Source organism: Clytia hemisphaerica, unplaced genomic scaffold (assembly GCF_902728285.1).
Source record: "Clytia hemisphaerica strain Z4C2 unplaced genomic scaffold, Clytia hemisphaerica genome assembly, whole genome shotgun sequence".
Lineage (NCBI taxonomy): Eukaryota > Metazoa > Cnidaria > Hydrozoa > Leptothecata > Clytiidae > Clytia > Clytia hemisphaerica.
In genome coordinates, this window is record NW_027104531.1 from 118,974 (window position 1) to 137,806 (window position 18,833).

General features: G+C 34.0%; 1 protein-coding gene across 1 annotated transcript; it reads right to left on the reverse strand.

The window, feature by feature from the left end:
* Positions 1 to 2,845: 2,845 nt before the first annotated feature.
* On the reverse strand, positions 2,846 to 3,409 carry LOC136822398 (otolin-1-like). Its single transcript, XM_067078651.1, has one exon. It carries the CDS (start codon positions 3,407 to 3,409, stop codon positions 2,846 to 2,848), a length of 564 nt encoding a protein of 187 aa, XP_066934752.1.
* Positions 3,410 to 18,833: the final 15,424 nt, after the last annotated feature.

The window sequence follows — 18,833 nt, forward strand, 5'->3', positions numbered from 1 at the left end:
TATAAGATTCCCATTTCCGCACTAAGATTCTTGCCTGCTTGTTACTTTTCTGGAATCTTTCCCCTACAGTATATATTTTTCACGGGATGAACGGTAAGAGATTGGGGAGGGTTTGTTTGATGGGATGCAGTTTAAAGCAGTTATAATAAAGGAGTCAAAGTTTAATCTCAAGGATATTATTTCTTTAAAGCTTAAAGTTGGCTAGTTTTTACCCTGCAATTTTCTAGTCCAGAAGCTGGAGTTCAACTACTCAACTGGCTTTTTGCCTTTAATGGGCTCTTCCAGAAAATGTCTGTATATGGGGGTGGAGGATATAGTGTCTGGAGGGGGGGGGGGGTAGTGAAAAATCTACAAAATTTGCCCTGTCCTGGGGGAGGGGTAAACTTGCTCTCAATGGGATAAACTGATGCTTGTCCGGGGTGGAGGGGGGGGGTGTAGACCTGCTGTCAGGGGGATCAAAAGTCACAATGTCCAGGGGGGGGGCTTCCAAAAAATGTTATATCCTTCACCCCCCCCCCCATATTCAATTTTTTTCTGGAAAAGTCCAATGATCTTGATGGTGGTGGGCCCTCATTAATATCAGAAAGCGAAGATACGAAGATAGTATACAACAGATTTTTCTGACTAGCCATTTTTCTCAATTTTAGATAAATTCTACTGTTTATAGAGAGAAGTAGATTATAAACTTTGCGCAAATGAAAGAAGTCTTTATCACAAGTTCCTTCAAAGCACAAAATGAGGGTTCTGGCATCAAAGAATGAAAAGTTCATTTTTTCTTCTTCATTTTCAAAAAAAATTAAAATTATTTTTCTCAAGCATATATTGCGGTTCTCTGAATTATTCTGAATTGAAAGATTTTTTTTACGCTTTATAGAATGGAATTCTTTAGTCACATTTTTTAAGGAATCTTTTTTTTAATGGATTGAGATTTTTCATTAAAAAAACATGGTATCTATGACCTGTGTGTACAATACATTGTGTATATTTTGTGTAACGCTTCATTCAAAATGCATAATGCTGCAGGAGTTACATTTCACGCATCTTCGTCGTTGATGTATTATGCGAAATTTTCGACTTTAAGTCGTCTTGTTATATTTTGTTTTCAACATGTTTTCAGTTTGAAGATCACAATGTGTAGTTCGGTGGGAGTCATCCCTAAAATTACTATTTTGTGCTGTTTTTGTATTTTTGCTGTCCAACTGATGATAGTTGGAAATGAGTTTTTATAATTGGTTATACGTTTTTACATTTTGTTTTGAACATGTTTTCAGTTTGAAAATCACAATGTGTAGTTTAGTGGGAGTATTCCCTAAAAGTACTATTTGTGTACCTCCTGGTTTCACTTGAGGGAGGTAACTCACCATTGCCTAGTCCAAAGTCTAGGAGTGTCATTGATTTGTAAAAATCTAGTCAAAGACTCAGTGATAGTCAAAATTAACTTTTAATTTAAAGTTATTCATTTTAGTACTAAAAATTGGGAGAGGGGTTAGGTGTTGACAAAGTAGGATGGACTCCCTCAATTGATATCTACCACTCATAAATTTATGAAATTTATCCTTGATGTATTTAACTGTTATTTCTTTCTTTTTTTAAGAAAAGTTAAAATGATCGAAATATTTTACAAAGATGATGCCTTTGAAGTTGAATTGGCGGAAAACGATGCAAGGCACGTTTTAGATGAAAAACATGAGGAAAACATCATCATCTTTGTAAAATATTTCAATCATAATTATCATTCTAAAAAGACTTTTAGATTTTGAAATTATATTATATAACACTGTTTATATATTTAATTATTTATTTTGAAGATATTTGAAATAATTTTATTTCATAACAAGTTGAAAGTAATTTATTGTTTTATACCGTTGTTAATAGTTTTTATATGAAATATTATTGTAAATATTGAATATTGAATTTAAGAAATTAAAAATTTTAATGTGAAAAAAAAGTATTTCAACTTTTTGATAAAAATAAGAATTGATCTCAAAGTGATGTCTCAAAAAGTTACAAAAAACAGACTTAGATTCGACCAATGTCAATTGAATTGCATTTATTTAAAAAGGAGAAAGAGAATTTTACAGTTATATGATGTGTATGATGGTACTAATGGTATGGTTTATATCTCCAATAAAAAGTTTCCAATCTTCTTTTTTATAAAGTTATAAGATCCCGGTCGTCTAACTTTGAGCTGTAGTAGTTATCATAGTGATATTGTGCATGCATGCTTGACATATGCCTTGTCAGCCCCCCTTTGGATTTTGTGACCTTCTCACAATACTGACACACAAACAAGTTCTGGTGGTTTTCATTCTCTACGACTTCACTCGTTGAGATCTCATCCACCATGCCCTCAACAACCTCACTATATGCTAAAGCTTCGTCTACTACCTCAAATAATATGGAAATATCTTCTTCGAGATCCAAAACATCAAATTCAAAGTCAGTTTCGACTATCTCAGCAGTTTCAAAGTGTTCAGCCATCTTGTTTGATTTATCTCCAAGGATAGAATGAAGTTTGTTTTTATTTTCTGCTCAGTCCTGAAGTAGTAAACTCGTTTCCCGCCGAAATCTGCACATACGAAACGATCACGTGACCAAAATAAAAAAAATCTCAACCTCGGAGCTGGGACTTCCCGACCATGTATAGTATTCAATTGACATTGCTTTGAGTACATTTGTGAGATATAGATTTAGAAGATTCAACCAAGGGGATGTAAATAAACGGCTAGTTCTATCCATGTATCTTGCCTATTAGACTAAGGAGATACTGCTTTTTATGTATTTTTTTATCTTATTCCCCATATTCCATCTCTCCCCATATTCCCTCTTTCCCCATATTCCCTTTCTACCCATCTTCCCTCTCCCCATATTCCCGTATTCCCATATTCTCTTTCTCCCCATAGTCCCATATTCCCGTTCTTCCCATATTCCCTCTCTTCCCATATTCCCTCTCTTCCCATATTCCCTCCATCCCCATATTCCCTTTGTCCCCACATTCCCATATTCCCGTATTCCTTTTCTCCTCATATTCCCAAATTCCGTATTCCCTTTCTTCCCATATTCCCATATTCCCTTTCTTCCCATATTCCCTCTCTTCCCATATTCCCATATTCCTTTTCTCCCCATATTCCCGTATTCCCTTTCTCCCCATATTACCTCTCTCCCTATATTCCCTTTCTCCCCATATATTCTCGTATTCCCTCTCTCCCCATATTCCCTTCCTCCCCATGTATTCTCTTATTCCCTTTCTCCCCATATTCCCTTCCTCCCCATGTATTCTCTTATTCCCTTTCTCCCCATATTCCCTCACTCCCGTATTCCCTCTCTCCCCATGCGCTCTATTCCAATATTCCCTCTCTCCCGTATTCCCTTTCTTCCCATATTCCCGTATTCCCTTTCTGCTTCCCATATTTCCGTATTCCCTCTCTATCCATATTCTCGTATTCCCATATTCCCTTTCTCCCCATATTCCCAAATATCCTTTCTCTCAGTGTTCCCTCTCTCCCCATATTCCCTTCCTCCCCATGTATTCTCGTATTCCCTTTCTTCCCATATTCCCGTCCTTTTCTCCCCATATTACCTGTCTCCCTATATTCCCTTTCTCCCCATATTCCCTTTCTCCCCATATATTCTCGTATCCCCTTTCTCCCCATATTCCCTCCCCCATTCCCTCTCTTTCCATTTTCCCTCTCTCCCCATATTCCCTTCCTCCCCATGTATTCTCGTATTCCCTTTCTCCCCATTCCCTCTCTTCCCATATTTCCTCTCTCCCGTATTCCCTTTTTTCCCACATTACCGTATTCCCTTTCTCCCCATATTTCATATCCCCATATTATATTCCCTTATTCCCCGTATTCCCTAATTCCCTCTCTCCTCCGCCCTTGCCTTTCTAACCGATGGAGAGTGCTTTATTGCGCATGCGTGGTTGAGTTTATTTTCATACGACGCCTGCGCAGTTCACACTAGGGACCCTATGCCTAGGACGTCTTCTAGGTCGAGGTCGCCATTTTGGATATTTTTTCGTACTGCGCATGCGCACAGGGGAATCACCTTTGATTTCATCACGTCGAGTATCAGTCGATAGCGTGAAAACAACCTTTTTGAAGTCGTCCTTGTGTCTTAAAGGTTTCAACTGGATTCAACCATGGACAATTCAGAAAAAGACCAAATAAAAAAGTAAATATCTAAAAAATCTAGGGATTTATTACTCTAAAGTATGTTTGACTATTTTCCAATGGGCTGGTGGCTACAAAAAAGTAGGTTTTTTCCACAATATCCATAGTGCTCAAGCTAAAGTGTATATGTTCATCCTCTCAATTTGTTTGTCCTCATTCTTATTTATTTTTTCTATTTTTTCTCTACAGCAACATGAAATGGACCCTACAACACGATACCTTCCTATGCAGAGAGCTCCTTCTTATGAGACCCTATACCTTCAAGCCTGGAACTAAGGAGAGTGGGCGTGCTTAGATTTCAGTAGCAAACGATTTAAATACTGTTAAAGAACCAAAATTTATGGTTAATCAAAAGTCCTTTCGAGACCACACTAAACTTTTGCTGGAAAAATATAACCAACGTATGAAAGATCAAGAGAACGAATCTGGGGGGAACAAAGAACCGACTGAACTAGACCAAGCATTGTATGATATTAAGTCTGAATGGAACGAAGCAAAAGAACGCTATGATGAAATGACCTTAGGGAAAATGAAAGAAATTCAAAAGTCGAGAGATGATGCTGACACAATTCGAACAGTAGCATGTGAAAATTTGAGTGAAATAAGAAAAAGGAGAAACAGTAACGATGAGAGCCCAACTAGTAGTAAAATCATCAAGAGAAATACAGGAAGTGGCACCCAAGCCTTTCTGATGGCCAAACTCGAATCAGACAACAAGTGGAAACAGCAAGAGCTTGAACTCAAACGCCAGTCCGTTAACAGGGAGTTAGCCTCGCAAAACAATTTTTCAATGTTGTTGGAACAGCAAAGACAATTAAATGCTAATCAGCAAGAGCAAAACAAACTTGTTCTTCAATTGGTGGGAGAATTGATAAAGAAAAACAATTCTGAGCCCGAGGATAAAAATCAAGCTTGAATTCAATGTTAGGGTTATAAACTAATATTTTGCATTTTTCATATGTTTGAATTTATTGTTTGGTGTTTGGCTGGGTCATAGAAAAACTATATTTTGCATTTTTCATGCTTGAATTTATTGTTTGGTGTTTGGGTCAGTTGAACTACTGATGATAGGGGATATAAAATTTTAATTAAAAAATCATTTAAAGTAGATTAAAGGACTTCAGAATTTTGCTTCATTCAGTAACAATTGCTCATGCTTTTTATTAAATGAAGAGAGAACTAATCAACTGTTAATAATTTCTTGAAAATCATCTTGTCGAAGTGTGTAAATCACTCATTTTTTCTTTGAAATTTTGATAGTTAAGTTATTTATTTTCAGAACATATTTATTACTATCAACTTCCCACTTTTTCATTTTTCATTTTTTACAAGTTTTATAAATAAAGTAAAATATTTTATTATAAACTTTGAATTTTTCGAAAGGACAAAAATCCACTCATCTAGATAATATTTTTTTAGATCTTTTCTTTGCGTTAGATTAGATTAGATTTTGTCAGTCGGTTGAAAAAGACATTTATTTTACCACAGTTTGAGCTTCTCTACACTCTTTTGTGCCTAATTGTAGGTCAACTTGCAATTTTTGAAAAATTTTGCCCCTTTAATGGTGCCAAATTGTTCAGCATATTTTTTACTGGTTTTACTGTGAACACACTCATTTCTGAATCTTTCTACCTCAAAACTGCAGCACTTTCAGTAAAATAACATGCTGTAAGTGCAGTATCTCTTTTACATTGATTCACAGTAAATGCAGTAAGTTTTGCACATACCTCAGTATACTTTTCAGACAAACATGCTTTGCCAATTTTTTCACAGCACTTCCAGTAGTTTCTGCACTTCGTCATAATCGTCAAAGCATAAATATTCCAAAGTGGTAGATAAAAATATAAACAAAACATAAAAACGATTTTTTACAAATATTGTTTACATTACGTGATGCTTGTCGTGAATAAAAAGATGCGGTTGCATTGTCTTAAATAAAAATAAAGGCTGCTCAAACAAAATATAATAGTAAATGTGACCGTGAATCCAGACTTGAAAGAAACTACTGAAAGTGCAGTCATTTCCAAAGTTTTCAAAACCTGCAGTAAGTATTTTCTGGTGATTGTAGTTGCAGTACTTTCATTAAGTGAACAATTTGGCCCCAATTATGACCCCCCCCACCATACATGTTTTTTTTACAAGCATAACGTTTATAAGCATATGCAGGGTCAGTTTTTGGTACCTAAACAATGGCTCTATTGTTTAAAAACAATAGAATGCTAAGCATAATGCGAGCCTGATATAGGGACAGATACTTGCTTGTAAAAAAAAAACATGTATTATGGTAATTTTCTGAAAAAGTAGAAAGACCTTTATTTTCCTAGGACTTTTTAGGAAAATCACCCAAATCCCAATATCACTTTATTAATCCATTTTATGGATTTTATCCTAGAGGACCAACCCCTTCTCCTCCCCCCTACAAAAGAGTATGATTTCTTTTTGGAATAATGTTTTTCTTTGGGATAGCAATTAAAATTTTTTGTTTGCCAGGTTTTAAGTAAGGCTGGTCAGGTGATTTTACACCTTTGGCTTTATGTGGGGTCAATTTCGGTCAAAAATTCTGATAGCCCTACAACCTACTTAGATATATCTGGATATATACTTACTCTTGTCGTAAAATTGAGGGATAAGATAATTTTCAGAAACAGATGTAATAAAGTTTTAGGTTTATTCAAAAGGCTTTTGTTCTTTTGCTTATATTATTAGTCTATGTATTTTTTTGTATAAACTAGTTGCAGAAGTCCCAATGGGATAATGAAAATGCAGATGTTGCCATTCTGAAAGTCTGTAAAATAAACAGATCAAATATTTGACTTTGTAATGGGCGATTGAGATACTGTACATTCATATTCCACTCAGTTTCATGTTTCATGTCTCTGCTGATGGAAAAATAGCTTCTTGACTGTCTATGTTGATTCTTTTATTACTTTCCCTTTTATTACTTTTTCTTTTTGTTTAGATAAAAGTTAAAATAGTAAAATGATTGTTGTCACGTCTGAAGTCATTGCTAAAGAAGGAATCCTTGGCTTCACCAACAAAAGCAATGAATTTGTTGAGTTAACAAATTGGTTACCAGTCATAATAGGGTACATTAAAAGTCAAGAGACTGGAAGTGTCACAGGGTACATATTCCAACATGCGCCAGTTGAGACCGTTGATCCAATTATGAAAAAGTAAGATAAATTGCTAATAAATGTGGAACTTTAATTTTCTTAAGTACAGCGTATCTGTAAAATTTTGAATGTAGTTTGATATAGATAAAATAAAAGATCATTCACATCAGGTTATTGAGATGGGACTAGAATCATTAGAGTGAATGGTCATTCGATTCCCACAGGGGGGTCAAGCAGTTAATCTAGACACTATTACTAGTTACTGCCGTGGTAGTCAACTCTTTGATTTTTGTAATAATTTTTTTGTTAATTAGCTCAATTTTTTGGGGAAAAGTTGCATAAATTATGAGGATTTTTCCTTTAAATATGCAATAAAGTCACATCAGAGAAAATTCACATCCTATCTAACGATGTCGGAAATATCCAATCAACATGAAATACGTCTTGCTTTAAATATTTCCGAAGGACCTTGGTGTGCTCCCTCCCGGGAACAATACTTGCCAGCCTATTTTAGGAAACTGACAAAATTATATGGAATGGATGATAATGGCAATATGACGAGACTAAGCCAGGTAATTATAACATTTGTTAAAGCTATTTTGTCCTTTTTAATGAGGGGAGTACGCAAAACGCAATAATATATATTTTTAATTTTCAGAATTACGGTTATCAGAAGATGGGTGGGATGAATGTCTACATCTTTCCAACCCAATTGAATCCTTGCTCCTATTTCAATGTGAACGAAAGTGGTGATGTGGAGATTGTTGGTGGGATAGATGTAAATATGATCAGCCTCAAGAAAATGCCAGGCATCGACCATATGGTTGCGACAAGTAAATAGTTTACAACTTTCCTGGTTTTGATCTCCTTGAGAGTTGATAATGCCTTAAAAGGGAATTAATTTTCCATTACAATGGTACAAAATCAGCACTTTTTGCTTTAATTATTTTATTTTACAGAAAAATACAATGAACTAATTTATGCAGAAGACACTCAAAAAATTAAATTCATGTCTGGTCTGAACCACAAAGATTTCTTTCCACAAAAATTCTTTCCTTTAAGGTAGGGAATTTGGAAAGGTTAGCATGTTGTTATGTAGTAAAGTGAGCTTTTGTGATGCAATTTCTTTATCAAAACTTTAAAATACTTACATCTATGAATTTTCCACTTTCAGCTCGATTGATCAATAGTGTGGAGCCGATAGGGAGCTTAATTCAATTTCTGGAAGAGTCTCTACAAAACAACTTTTCAACCGCTGTAGCCACTATCGCTACTGTCATAATGTCTTTGCATTTTCCTGTTATTAAAGATATTAAGTATGATGGTGTACCGATACCAATTATACTTGGTGGACTAGGCTCAGCCAAATCGACTTTTGTTGAATTGGCATTGGCTTGTGTAGGTGTCTCCACAAAATTTGAAAGTAAGAAAAATATTAAGATTTTTTTTTTCCAGATTCATGCCCATGTTTCACTTTTACCTAAGTGGTTAATTTTTTGCTTGTATTTAGTTTTGCGAATTATATTTTGAATGCAATTTTCGGGACTGGATTAGAGGGAATAGAGTACAGTATGGTATATTAATAAAAATGCTGATCTAGCATTGGCACAAACATCCACACGGAGGAGCATTTAGGAGTGCTGGATATTAACAAAACCAAACGTGAGTTTATTCCAAAAAATATATTCAAAAAAGTGAAAATAATTTACTATAATGTTCAACAACAACACAAAAAGACTTACCTTAAGGTGGATTCGCAAAATTCGCAAATTATAATCCTCGCAAAAATTAAGTTTTTGCTTCGTTATTCTCACTGAGTATTTGCCCTCCCCTACGACATCTTTTGAAACAAAACATATCTAAATACACTTTATTCTTCCTTATTTGTGTTTGAAGAGAGCTCTACAGTTTCTATTTTTTGACAAAATCTCAACTGTTTCGAAGTTTTTTATTGGTCTACTGTTTGATCTTTTAGTCTTTGGGTTTTGAATTTTCGAAAAAAGCCCACTTCTCGCGAAACTTGCAAAATTTAATTTAATTTAGAAAAAATTACAATTCCCGTCCTCACAAAAATAAGTCCCGTGAAAATTAAATAATTTTTGAAAAAAATTGCCTCGCGAAAATAAGTCCTCGTGAAAATTAATCCCCTTAAGGTACATAAAACTGAAAGAAAAAAAGAATGTCTTTTTTCTTTTGAATGAAATTGAGTGTTTCTATTTTTAAATGAAGACATTCTATTGTGAATTTATTCGAAAACTTGTTTGTTTACATTTTGGCTATACTCTTAAACCGCATATAACTGTCGGTTAAGCCAATCAGCTTTTGGGTTGACATCAGCATGTATTTCAGAGTATACCATGGAAGTTCCACAAACTCCTACCCCTACTATAAGTATAGCGCTATATCCTTAAAGTCCCAAACTTTTCTACCCACTTTGCTTGCATTCATTTACTCTCTTACACCTTGTAAATATGCTGTAATATAATAGCAAAACAAACAATAACGGAAGTAGAATGTCAAGATGGAGGTCAAATATTTGAATCTGTTTTCAACATTAGATTGCATAATCTACAGAAGAAAATGGAGGAACTTATGGCTATAAACAAAGCAGACGTTGCTAAAGAACCAAAACGGGCAACATATGCAGATATCACGAAGGAAGAAGTGAAGAAACAAGAGGTTATCATCAAGAAATTTATCAAAAATGAAATAAGAAGAAAGAGAAACTTGTTAAAAATTTTCTTTTTTTTAGCATTGGTTCTTATTTTGCGTGTCCATTTGTTAAAGTTTCTTTGTTGTTGTTAAAATTGATATCAGCTGAAAAAAATGTCCTCAAATTACCCCCCTCTTATCCCCCCCTGCTTATTAGAGTTTAGAAAATCGACTACCCTGGTTTTGTATATTTTTTCTATTGATTTGTTGGTTCTTTTTCGCATAAAATTCTCATTTCTTGACAGAATGTTTGATTGGTTTGATTTATATATTTAGAAAAACTCAAAAAAACATGGAAAAAAAACCGGTTTGTGTAATTTACGATGCGCCATCCAACGATTCACGATGCACGATCCATGCATGATTTATGCCGATTTATGTTAATTATTCTATTTATGCACGAATAATTTTTTAAAAAAAATTAAAAAAAGAAGGGGAAATAATTTATCATAATCAGAATGATTAAAATAACTTATATCTTGATAAATTGATAGCGAGAGAAAGAAAATGTTTGCCGCATGCTTCACTCGTTTTAAAATGAAAGAAAAAGCCTTGACATCATACAGAAGTTTTGGCCCGAAAAATTTATTAAAACACAACTCATTTATGTACGTTTATTATTTTTTAACAGTGAATAAGGTAAATAAGGAATCATTGGCCACATGACTTTTGTCATGTTCTTATTATAAAACCCTTTCCACCAACTTTCATTTATTTGATCTTTTTCTTTTTTTGATGATCAAGTTAATTCATTTAATCTTTCTCAAAAAAGGTGAGTTTATACACGCGCTCTTCATTAAAAAACATCTTCCCTACTTTACCACAACATTGTAAATTTTTGTTTATAACCCTGTACCAATCCAATGCATTTGGTTGGTTTAGTCGGAGAAACGTTTTTTTAAGAAAGAAAGCAAAAAGGTTACTTTAAAGCGTTACGTTAATTCAAAGCATGGGCAAAACAGTTTAATTTGATTTGATTGTCGAGGTTAAAATATATACACGCATACTTTACATTGATTTTCAAGAAATACAAAAGAAGGAATTATGATTACTAAACCTGAAAAAGCATAATTAGAATAATTAACATAATATATGCATGGATCGTGCATCGCGCATCGTAAATTACACAAACTTGAAAAAAACGTATAATTATAAAAATATTAGTCCCTTTTTATGTTTCATCTTTATTTTATTTAGTATTTTCAGCACTTTCTCTCCTTGAGGTCAGATCTCTGATCTTCACCATATAAAACATTTCAAAGAAGCATGTCCCGGTGCTTCTTTTTCTATTCAAGTTATTGAATTGTTTGATGGAAACGGATATGTCGGTAAAAAAGTTTGTCCTATTGCAAGAAAAGCGCGAGTAGATAGAGAAGATTTTTGGATGACAGAATTGCGAGCTATTTATCCCTATGGTCTAAATGAAAGGGCAAGAGGACATGACAAAGACCTTCCAGTTGGTAAATTATTTTCAAAAATAGATAGAACTGTTCCACGTACTTTTCATAGCCGGAATAAAATAATCATGACATTGTTACTTCACATGAAAATTTCTTTCATTCCTTTGACAACATCATTTCGAATGAAAAGAGCAATGCTTTCTATCAATTGCGTAGATTGAAAAAGTCAACTTTGAAGAAGATTGCCTTTAGCATCCTTTCGCATAGTCCTTTGGTTATACTCAATTTTCCGTCTGAACAATACTATCTTTATGTTCTTGACATTATCGAAACTCTTCTCTTTATTCCTGTTGAAAGTAAGAAAAAATCAAAGCGTGCGCCTAAACATATCTGTAGTGTTTTTTTCCATAATAAAGCAATTGAAATTATACATCTTCCTTCTATTCTAAAGCACCCCGCTATCGTATCTCTTTTACCAAACAAAATCTGCGATGAAGAAAATAGACCAGTTGTGACATATAAATTAGGTAACACAATAAGTAATAAAATCTTGAATTATAAAGAGACTGTTGATTCCATTTTCATTGATGATGATGTTTCTTTTTCCCTTGATTCAGACCCATGTGATTGTTGTAACTCTCCATTTTCTGATAAGTTTCACAAACATGTTATCACTGGTGATTTGCGTGTTGCCGAGAATGACAAACTCAGAAAACTTTTAGCCAAGGATCCCAACCATAGAGAACCTAGAACTATAAATTTTGATAGAGCCTTGGAAGAGATTCTTCGAAGCCTGGATGATTGTATAACTAACATTGAAGCAAAATCTTGTATTAAAAAGTCAACCTTGAATGAGTGGAAAGAAGCAATTATGTCAAAAGTAAGAGATACAATCAACATTTGGAAACCTAAAACTAAAGTTTTCAAAACTAGTTCTGTGCTTAAAGATGTACAGACAAAATTTACAGCAATATCTTGAATCCTTCCATCGTAAATACGTCATATTGACGATAGATAAAGTTTCCAAAAACTTTGCCTTTATTTTTAAGAAGTTCTATGTCGCCAAACTCATTGCTGAGGTTTAAGGCAATAATACATACTTGGCTAGTGACATAGACTTCAATACCATCATCAATACAAATGAGGAAATGTGTAAACACTTTGGTTTAGGATTGATAGAAAAAATGAAAACTCTTCCCATCATGTATTGGATGCCAAAAATGCATAAAAATCCTATTGGTTTCAGATTTATTTTAAAGGGACCCCTCGCTTAAAAATGATAACAAGACACTCACTTCATATTCATATGAAAAGCAACTTCCCAAAGTATTAGCACGCAAAACTCTTTCTTCGATCCATAATTAGAAATTATAAATTTTGATGTTCACTCAACTTTCAGAAGTTTCAAATGGCTTCTGAAGGCCTTCGAATTTTCTCGCGCTCTTGTCGCACCAAGTTGTCGATACAAATGCACTGGAAAATTACAGTACGAGGTGTAGAGGCCGGCTCTGGTTCGAACAGTCTAGTATCCGCGCTCTTCTCCTAAGAAAAACCCTTTGCTTGGAGTCGAGTTGCGGGTTTATGGAGAATCGGTATCGGCTTCAGAACTCCCAATGAGCCCCGGTTGTGTTGGTTTCAGTCAGACGGAGACGCCATACTGTTTTCAGAGGAATTTTTCGATATCTCTGCAGGAACTAGCAGTAAGTTTTATGTCCTTTGAATATGATGTTAGGGGTTTTTGGACCAATATAGTTTGATTTCCTAAAGATCACAAACAAGCGAGGGGTCCCTTTAACCTCTAAAACTTGTAGCACCAAACCATTGACCGCAGTTGTTTCAAATGTTTTTAAAGTTCTTTACAAACATGTTGAAAGTTTTCACAGAAAATCAAGATTCTTTTCTGGGTTTAGCAAATTTTGGGTGGTTCAAAATTCTTCACCGGTTATTGAACATCTAAATCGGATAAATGCTAAGAAAAAAGCATAAAGAATTTCTACCTTCGATTTTGCTACACTTTATACCACTCTTCTTCACGTAGATTTTAAAACGTTAAAGGTATACAAATGATTGTAGCTGCCTGTGAACCATATGAAACTGACTGATAAACGCATGATACCGTGTGTTAAATGGGTGTTAAATGACTGTAAAGGACTGGTAACTGGGTGTGAAACGGCTTTAACTGAGTGGAAGTGAGTAAATGGCACTCGAGACGACGAAGTTTTCTGCGTTAGTCGTGGTTTTGGAGGCGAAGTGTGAGGACATAAGAACGAAAAACCAGTTGTATTGAGGTTTTTATAAGATGCTCACATAATTGGTTGTTCAAAACAATAGAGATGACGCGTTCTTTAGAAAAATATAATAAAAGTTTTTGTTTGAATAGTTAACGACCAATCCAATGACAACAATTCTTGTGAAATGTTAATCTTGACCCTTTATGGAAACAACTAATAGAAAAATAATTTTTTTTTTTTTTGATTGGCATTTTATATCACCTCGAATAAACGCTCCCTTCTTTTTAACCTCCCGGAAAAAATAATAAGAGTTATAGAAAATTCTATATCAGGACATAGTTTGCACCAATTAAGTATAAGCCCGAAGGGCTAGAAGTTAATCTCTTTGGTAGGATTTGAATCCAACAAATCCTGCCAAAGTTGCACGGCCTTGAGCGGCTCGCCTGGTTTTTACACAAATGACAGATTGAAACTAAAATTTACCGCTAAATTTCGAATAAATATCAATCGTAAACAAATGAATTGCTAGATTCAATCTGTCGTCAAAAATGCGGCGCATTTTTTCAGGCTTCACTTTTTTTTGCCTGAGAAAGGTCAGGGATTGAACTCTAGCCCTTCGGGCTTTAAACTTAATGGTTTGCACTCAAACGGATGGCTCCACATTTACACATTTTTAATAAGCAACCAAGTTGCTAAGGCTTTTTTACTACCTTGTAAAGTACACGTTTCTTAATTTGTAAGCATAACAAGAGTGGGAATTTGGCTTGAAAACAATAGATTTGTTGTTATAGACCAATAGAAATTTAGGCCAGCCTCAGCTAAACTTAGGCTTTGCTTATAAAGTTGAAACAGCCTTACAGTTATGGTATTTAGTTTAGATGTTTTTAAAACTCGTTGTCCGAAGGGGGGGGGGTAAATCGAAAATTGTTATATCCTTCAACCCAAATGTACAATTTTTTTCTGGAAGAGCCCATAGTAAGGTTTGTTACTACGTCGAGAACGACTTCTTGTCCACGATCATTTGCAAAAAAAATTTCATTCTCACATTATGACATATTAATGTAAGGCAAATCTAATATTTCCTAGGGGAGTTGTTCTAGAATAAAGCTTGATCTCTTGTATTCATTTTAATAAATTTTCGTTTTTCTGGAAGATAATGTTCATTAAAAATCTGTGTAATCAATATAACAAAAGTGATAAAAACCTAATTAACACAAAGGTAAAAATGTTTATCAAGTAAGATCTTAAAAGAGTACGAAAGAGATTCCGAATAGTGAATTCATTATCATAATCTTGATCAGAAAATTGACAACGAATTGATGTTTGATAAAATATCTATATTTCGAGCATAACTTCACTCATCTTTCAGGATTGTAAAATGTAAAATTACAAAGTTGCTACTTATGTGAAAAATTGGAAAAAAAAAAAAAAAATGCGCTAATTGAAGGCTATTAAAATTGTAAAATGGTTAAAAGACAAGGTCGTAATAAAAAGTAGTTAAAAAAGGTATAATTCTCTAGAGGCTTTTAGGCCGTTGTTTAAAATAGGTTTCAGTCTTTTGATATGTAAAGCTTCTTTGTATAGAAGTGATGACCAATTATCACTGGAATCAATTACTGACGTATTATCATTTACGAGATTTATGTAGATGGAGCGAAAATTAGGCTTTTCAATACCAAGCGTCAGGAGGGTAGTTATAAACTTGACTTCAGAGCACTCCTTCAATGTTCGAGAACTGCACTCTCCTTCTTTGTAGCATGCTCTGAGCATCGCGTGAATAAATTCCTCTCCGTTTTGCCGACATAAGAGGCACGACAACCAGGGCAGATAAATCGATAAACAATGTTCGATTTGAACTTCAAGGGTGTTGGGTCTTTCATGTTGGTGTAGAAGCCAATTTTGTGTGTTGAATAGATTACTCGAAACATGACATTAGTGTCTTTCTTGAGACAAAACTTTAATTTTCTTTTTAATGCAGAAACAAGTTGTTCTCCTGTCGGGCCAGCGTAAGGGATACGTAACCAGAGTGTTGTCGGTATGGTATTATCAGCGTTGTCATTTTCAGAGTGTCGGGGACTGGTTGCGGTTTTAATGATTTTGTTGACGGCAAAGCGAGGAAAACCATTCCAAGAAGCGAACTTTTTGCTTTTTATTACGACCTTGTCTTTTAACCATTTTACAATTTTAATAGCCTTCAATTAGCGCATTTTTTTTTTTTTTTTCCAATTTTTCACATAAGTAGCAACTTTGTAATTTTACATTTTACAATCCTGAAAGATGAGTGAAGTTATGCTCGAAATATAGATATTTTATCAAACATCAATTCGTTGTCAATTTTCTGATCAAGATTATGATAATGAATTCACTATTCGGAATCTCTTTCGTACTCTTTTATTTGAAGTTATCAGCTGGTAATGGTTTTAAGTAAGATCTTGAACGGACAAATAAAGGCTATCAACATAAATATATACACTTTTCACGCTACAATCTCTAAAATATGTTTGACTCAACAGGGGCGGATGTAGGATTTGGAGGGTACCATTCAAAAACTAAATTTGCTCTATATAGTATCTAAGGAGGCCCCACCATGGTTGGGGCGGACGGGCCAGAAAATTTTTAAAAATAGGCTCTTATTCTAGATTGGCTAAAACGGCAACCTTTTATCAGGTTTACATCAAAATTTTAGTCGGAATTAGTATGAAAAGTGAATCTTTTTTCTCACAAAAACCATTAATTTTCATTGGGGTTTGGCTTTTCCTAATCTTTTAATCTTTTTAAACCTCGAAATGTTCTTATAAAAAAGTAATAGATAAAATACATTATTATTTTGCTACTTAAGGCTTTCGTAATCATGACAAAACTCTTATAGCTTAGTATGAAGTAATTAAACAAAATCATTCTTTCTTTGTATAATAATAAAAAAATAAAACAGAAACCATATAAATATTTAATGAAAAGCAAACAGCAAAAGAGCAAAACAAAGCCATAATTTTTTGAGAGTTTTATCTATAGATGTACTGTGTATAACAAGAAAAGTGTGTGTATAGAGTGAGGAAGATCTTCTATCAAATTATTGTTGTTTTGATATTTGAAATTATAAAATCTTTTCCATGAATTACATTTTATTACATTATAAATACCTACAAATATATTACAAATTCCCAACAAATAGAAATTCTTGTTGATACAAAAAAATATTGTATCTGTTTTGAAATTTATTTTGCAATCTCGAATTCCAAGAGTTTGTCATTTGACTGTAAATCCCATGTTGTAATTTGATCAGTCCAATGGCTCAATCTCGCTGCCTCCTGAATTATATGCAAAGTTATATGATTACGCAAATGAATATAATTAATACACACATCCAAATTTAAAACTAGCTACGTCAACCAGAACAGAGTCAAGTTTCTAAGCAGTCAGTCTGCTAGATGATGTGGAACATTCAGACTGTGATTGACTGCGATAATCTTGAGGATCACATTGTTTGTATATGTAATTTTTTATGAATTTCAGAATTCAGTTCTACAAAAACAAAGAATCCATTGGCATTAATTTTCAAGCCAGCACATAAATAATGTTTTCTGCAACCACATCCTTGTTTTTTGGCATGACCTTTGATGTGTTTGTACCCTTCATGTATATCCTGTTAATATCGAGCTATCAGTCCTTAGTAGGTTGTATTGATTTTATTATAAGCCAAATCCAAAACAAAGCCAAGTGAGCAACTATCAAAAGAAATCTCCTGATGGTCAACGTACTGGTTGTTGTTGGGGTTTCGATTATTTACTGTTCTATTTCTCCATAGCATTTTTCTTGAAACTGATAGAATTCCAAATAAAAAATCCAGCATATCTTCTCTGTGACTTTATTTTGCTTGTTTATGCTTGTTCGCAAAAAGCAAGCCAAAGCAACTGGTCGAACCCACAAGTTTCTTATGACATAAAAATCTAAAATCAGGACTGACTAAAACTGAAAATGTTGTGAAACAGAACAAGCCTATTTTTCGAGTCTTGCTTTTAGATCTTTAGTGGCTAATTTCTTCAAAAATCCCGGGAAACATGCAAATCGACCTCGATGAGCTCACTTTTGCAGTTTGCATGTTGCATGGTACGCAAACTCTTAGCACCACAAAATTAAAAACAAAGACTGGAATTCACGGTCCCGCTAACACGACGTCTCCTACGGTTTCATTATTTTCGGCAAAAACTTTAAGTCAGTAAAATAAATCTCAAGACCCTAAGAAATGATGATTAAATCCCGTAAAGTTTGACTCCGGATAATAACATAGACGGAGCATAGTACTTAAGGCTCTATCTACAGTAAAAAAAATTCAATAAGGCACCGAATACATCTTCCACCCCCGTTTTTTATTTGCAACAAATCACTCTATGGTTAGCTTACCATGCAGGCGCATGTTATGCAAGGGTGTCGCACCGCCTCTGCTCAATGATAAAAACTATATACATATAATATATATAAAATAAAATAAAACGTAAAAGATAACAGCAGTATAAAACATAAGAAACAATCTTTTAACTTTATAGGCCTTATTACACTCAACAAAGTGTTAATCTAAAAATCATGAAGCTTAGACCTATAGCAATATTTCCGAAAGAGGGATGATACAATGGGCATATGATAATTCTATTGGACAGGGAAAAATAAAGATGCCAGTCCAATTAAATTATTATAAGCCCATTGTATCATCCTTCTTTCGAACATATTGCTATAGTTTTCGTGTCCAAGGTTTAACTACGCGTAATATAATCAGAAGACGATCATTTACTTGGAATTACAGCCACACGTTAATAAATGGAGTAAACTTAATTACGATTCTTCACCAAAAAAAAACAGGATACGCGTTATATTAAAAAATATTACGGTACACCGAGGCCCGATAAGTATGCATAGATAAGGTACCAATAAAGTTGAGATTTTGATTAAAATTCGATAAACAAATGAACGGTCAAAACTTGTAACAAACTGCTTCATAATCGTTAATTAACTTTGTAAAATGCATCCCTTTTTTACAATCAGTGCAAGGTTTTTCTTAGACACCCATTTCTGAGTATCCTTCAATACTAATATTTTTCCGAACGTGAAAGATTTGTCATACTTCGTCAAACAAGACGTCATGTAGTGCAAATAAACGTTAGCAAAATCCTCCTTTCTAATTCAAGAAGCTTCGCTCACCTGACGTTT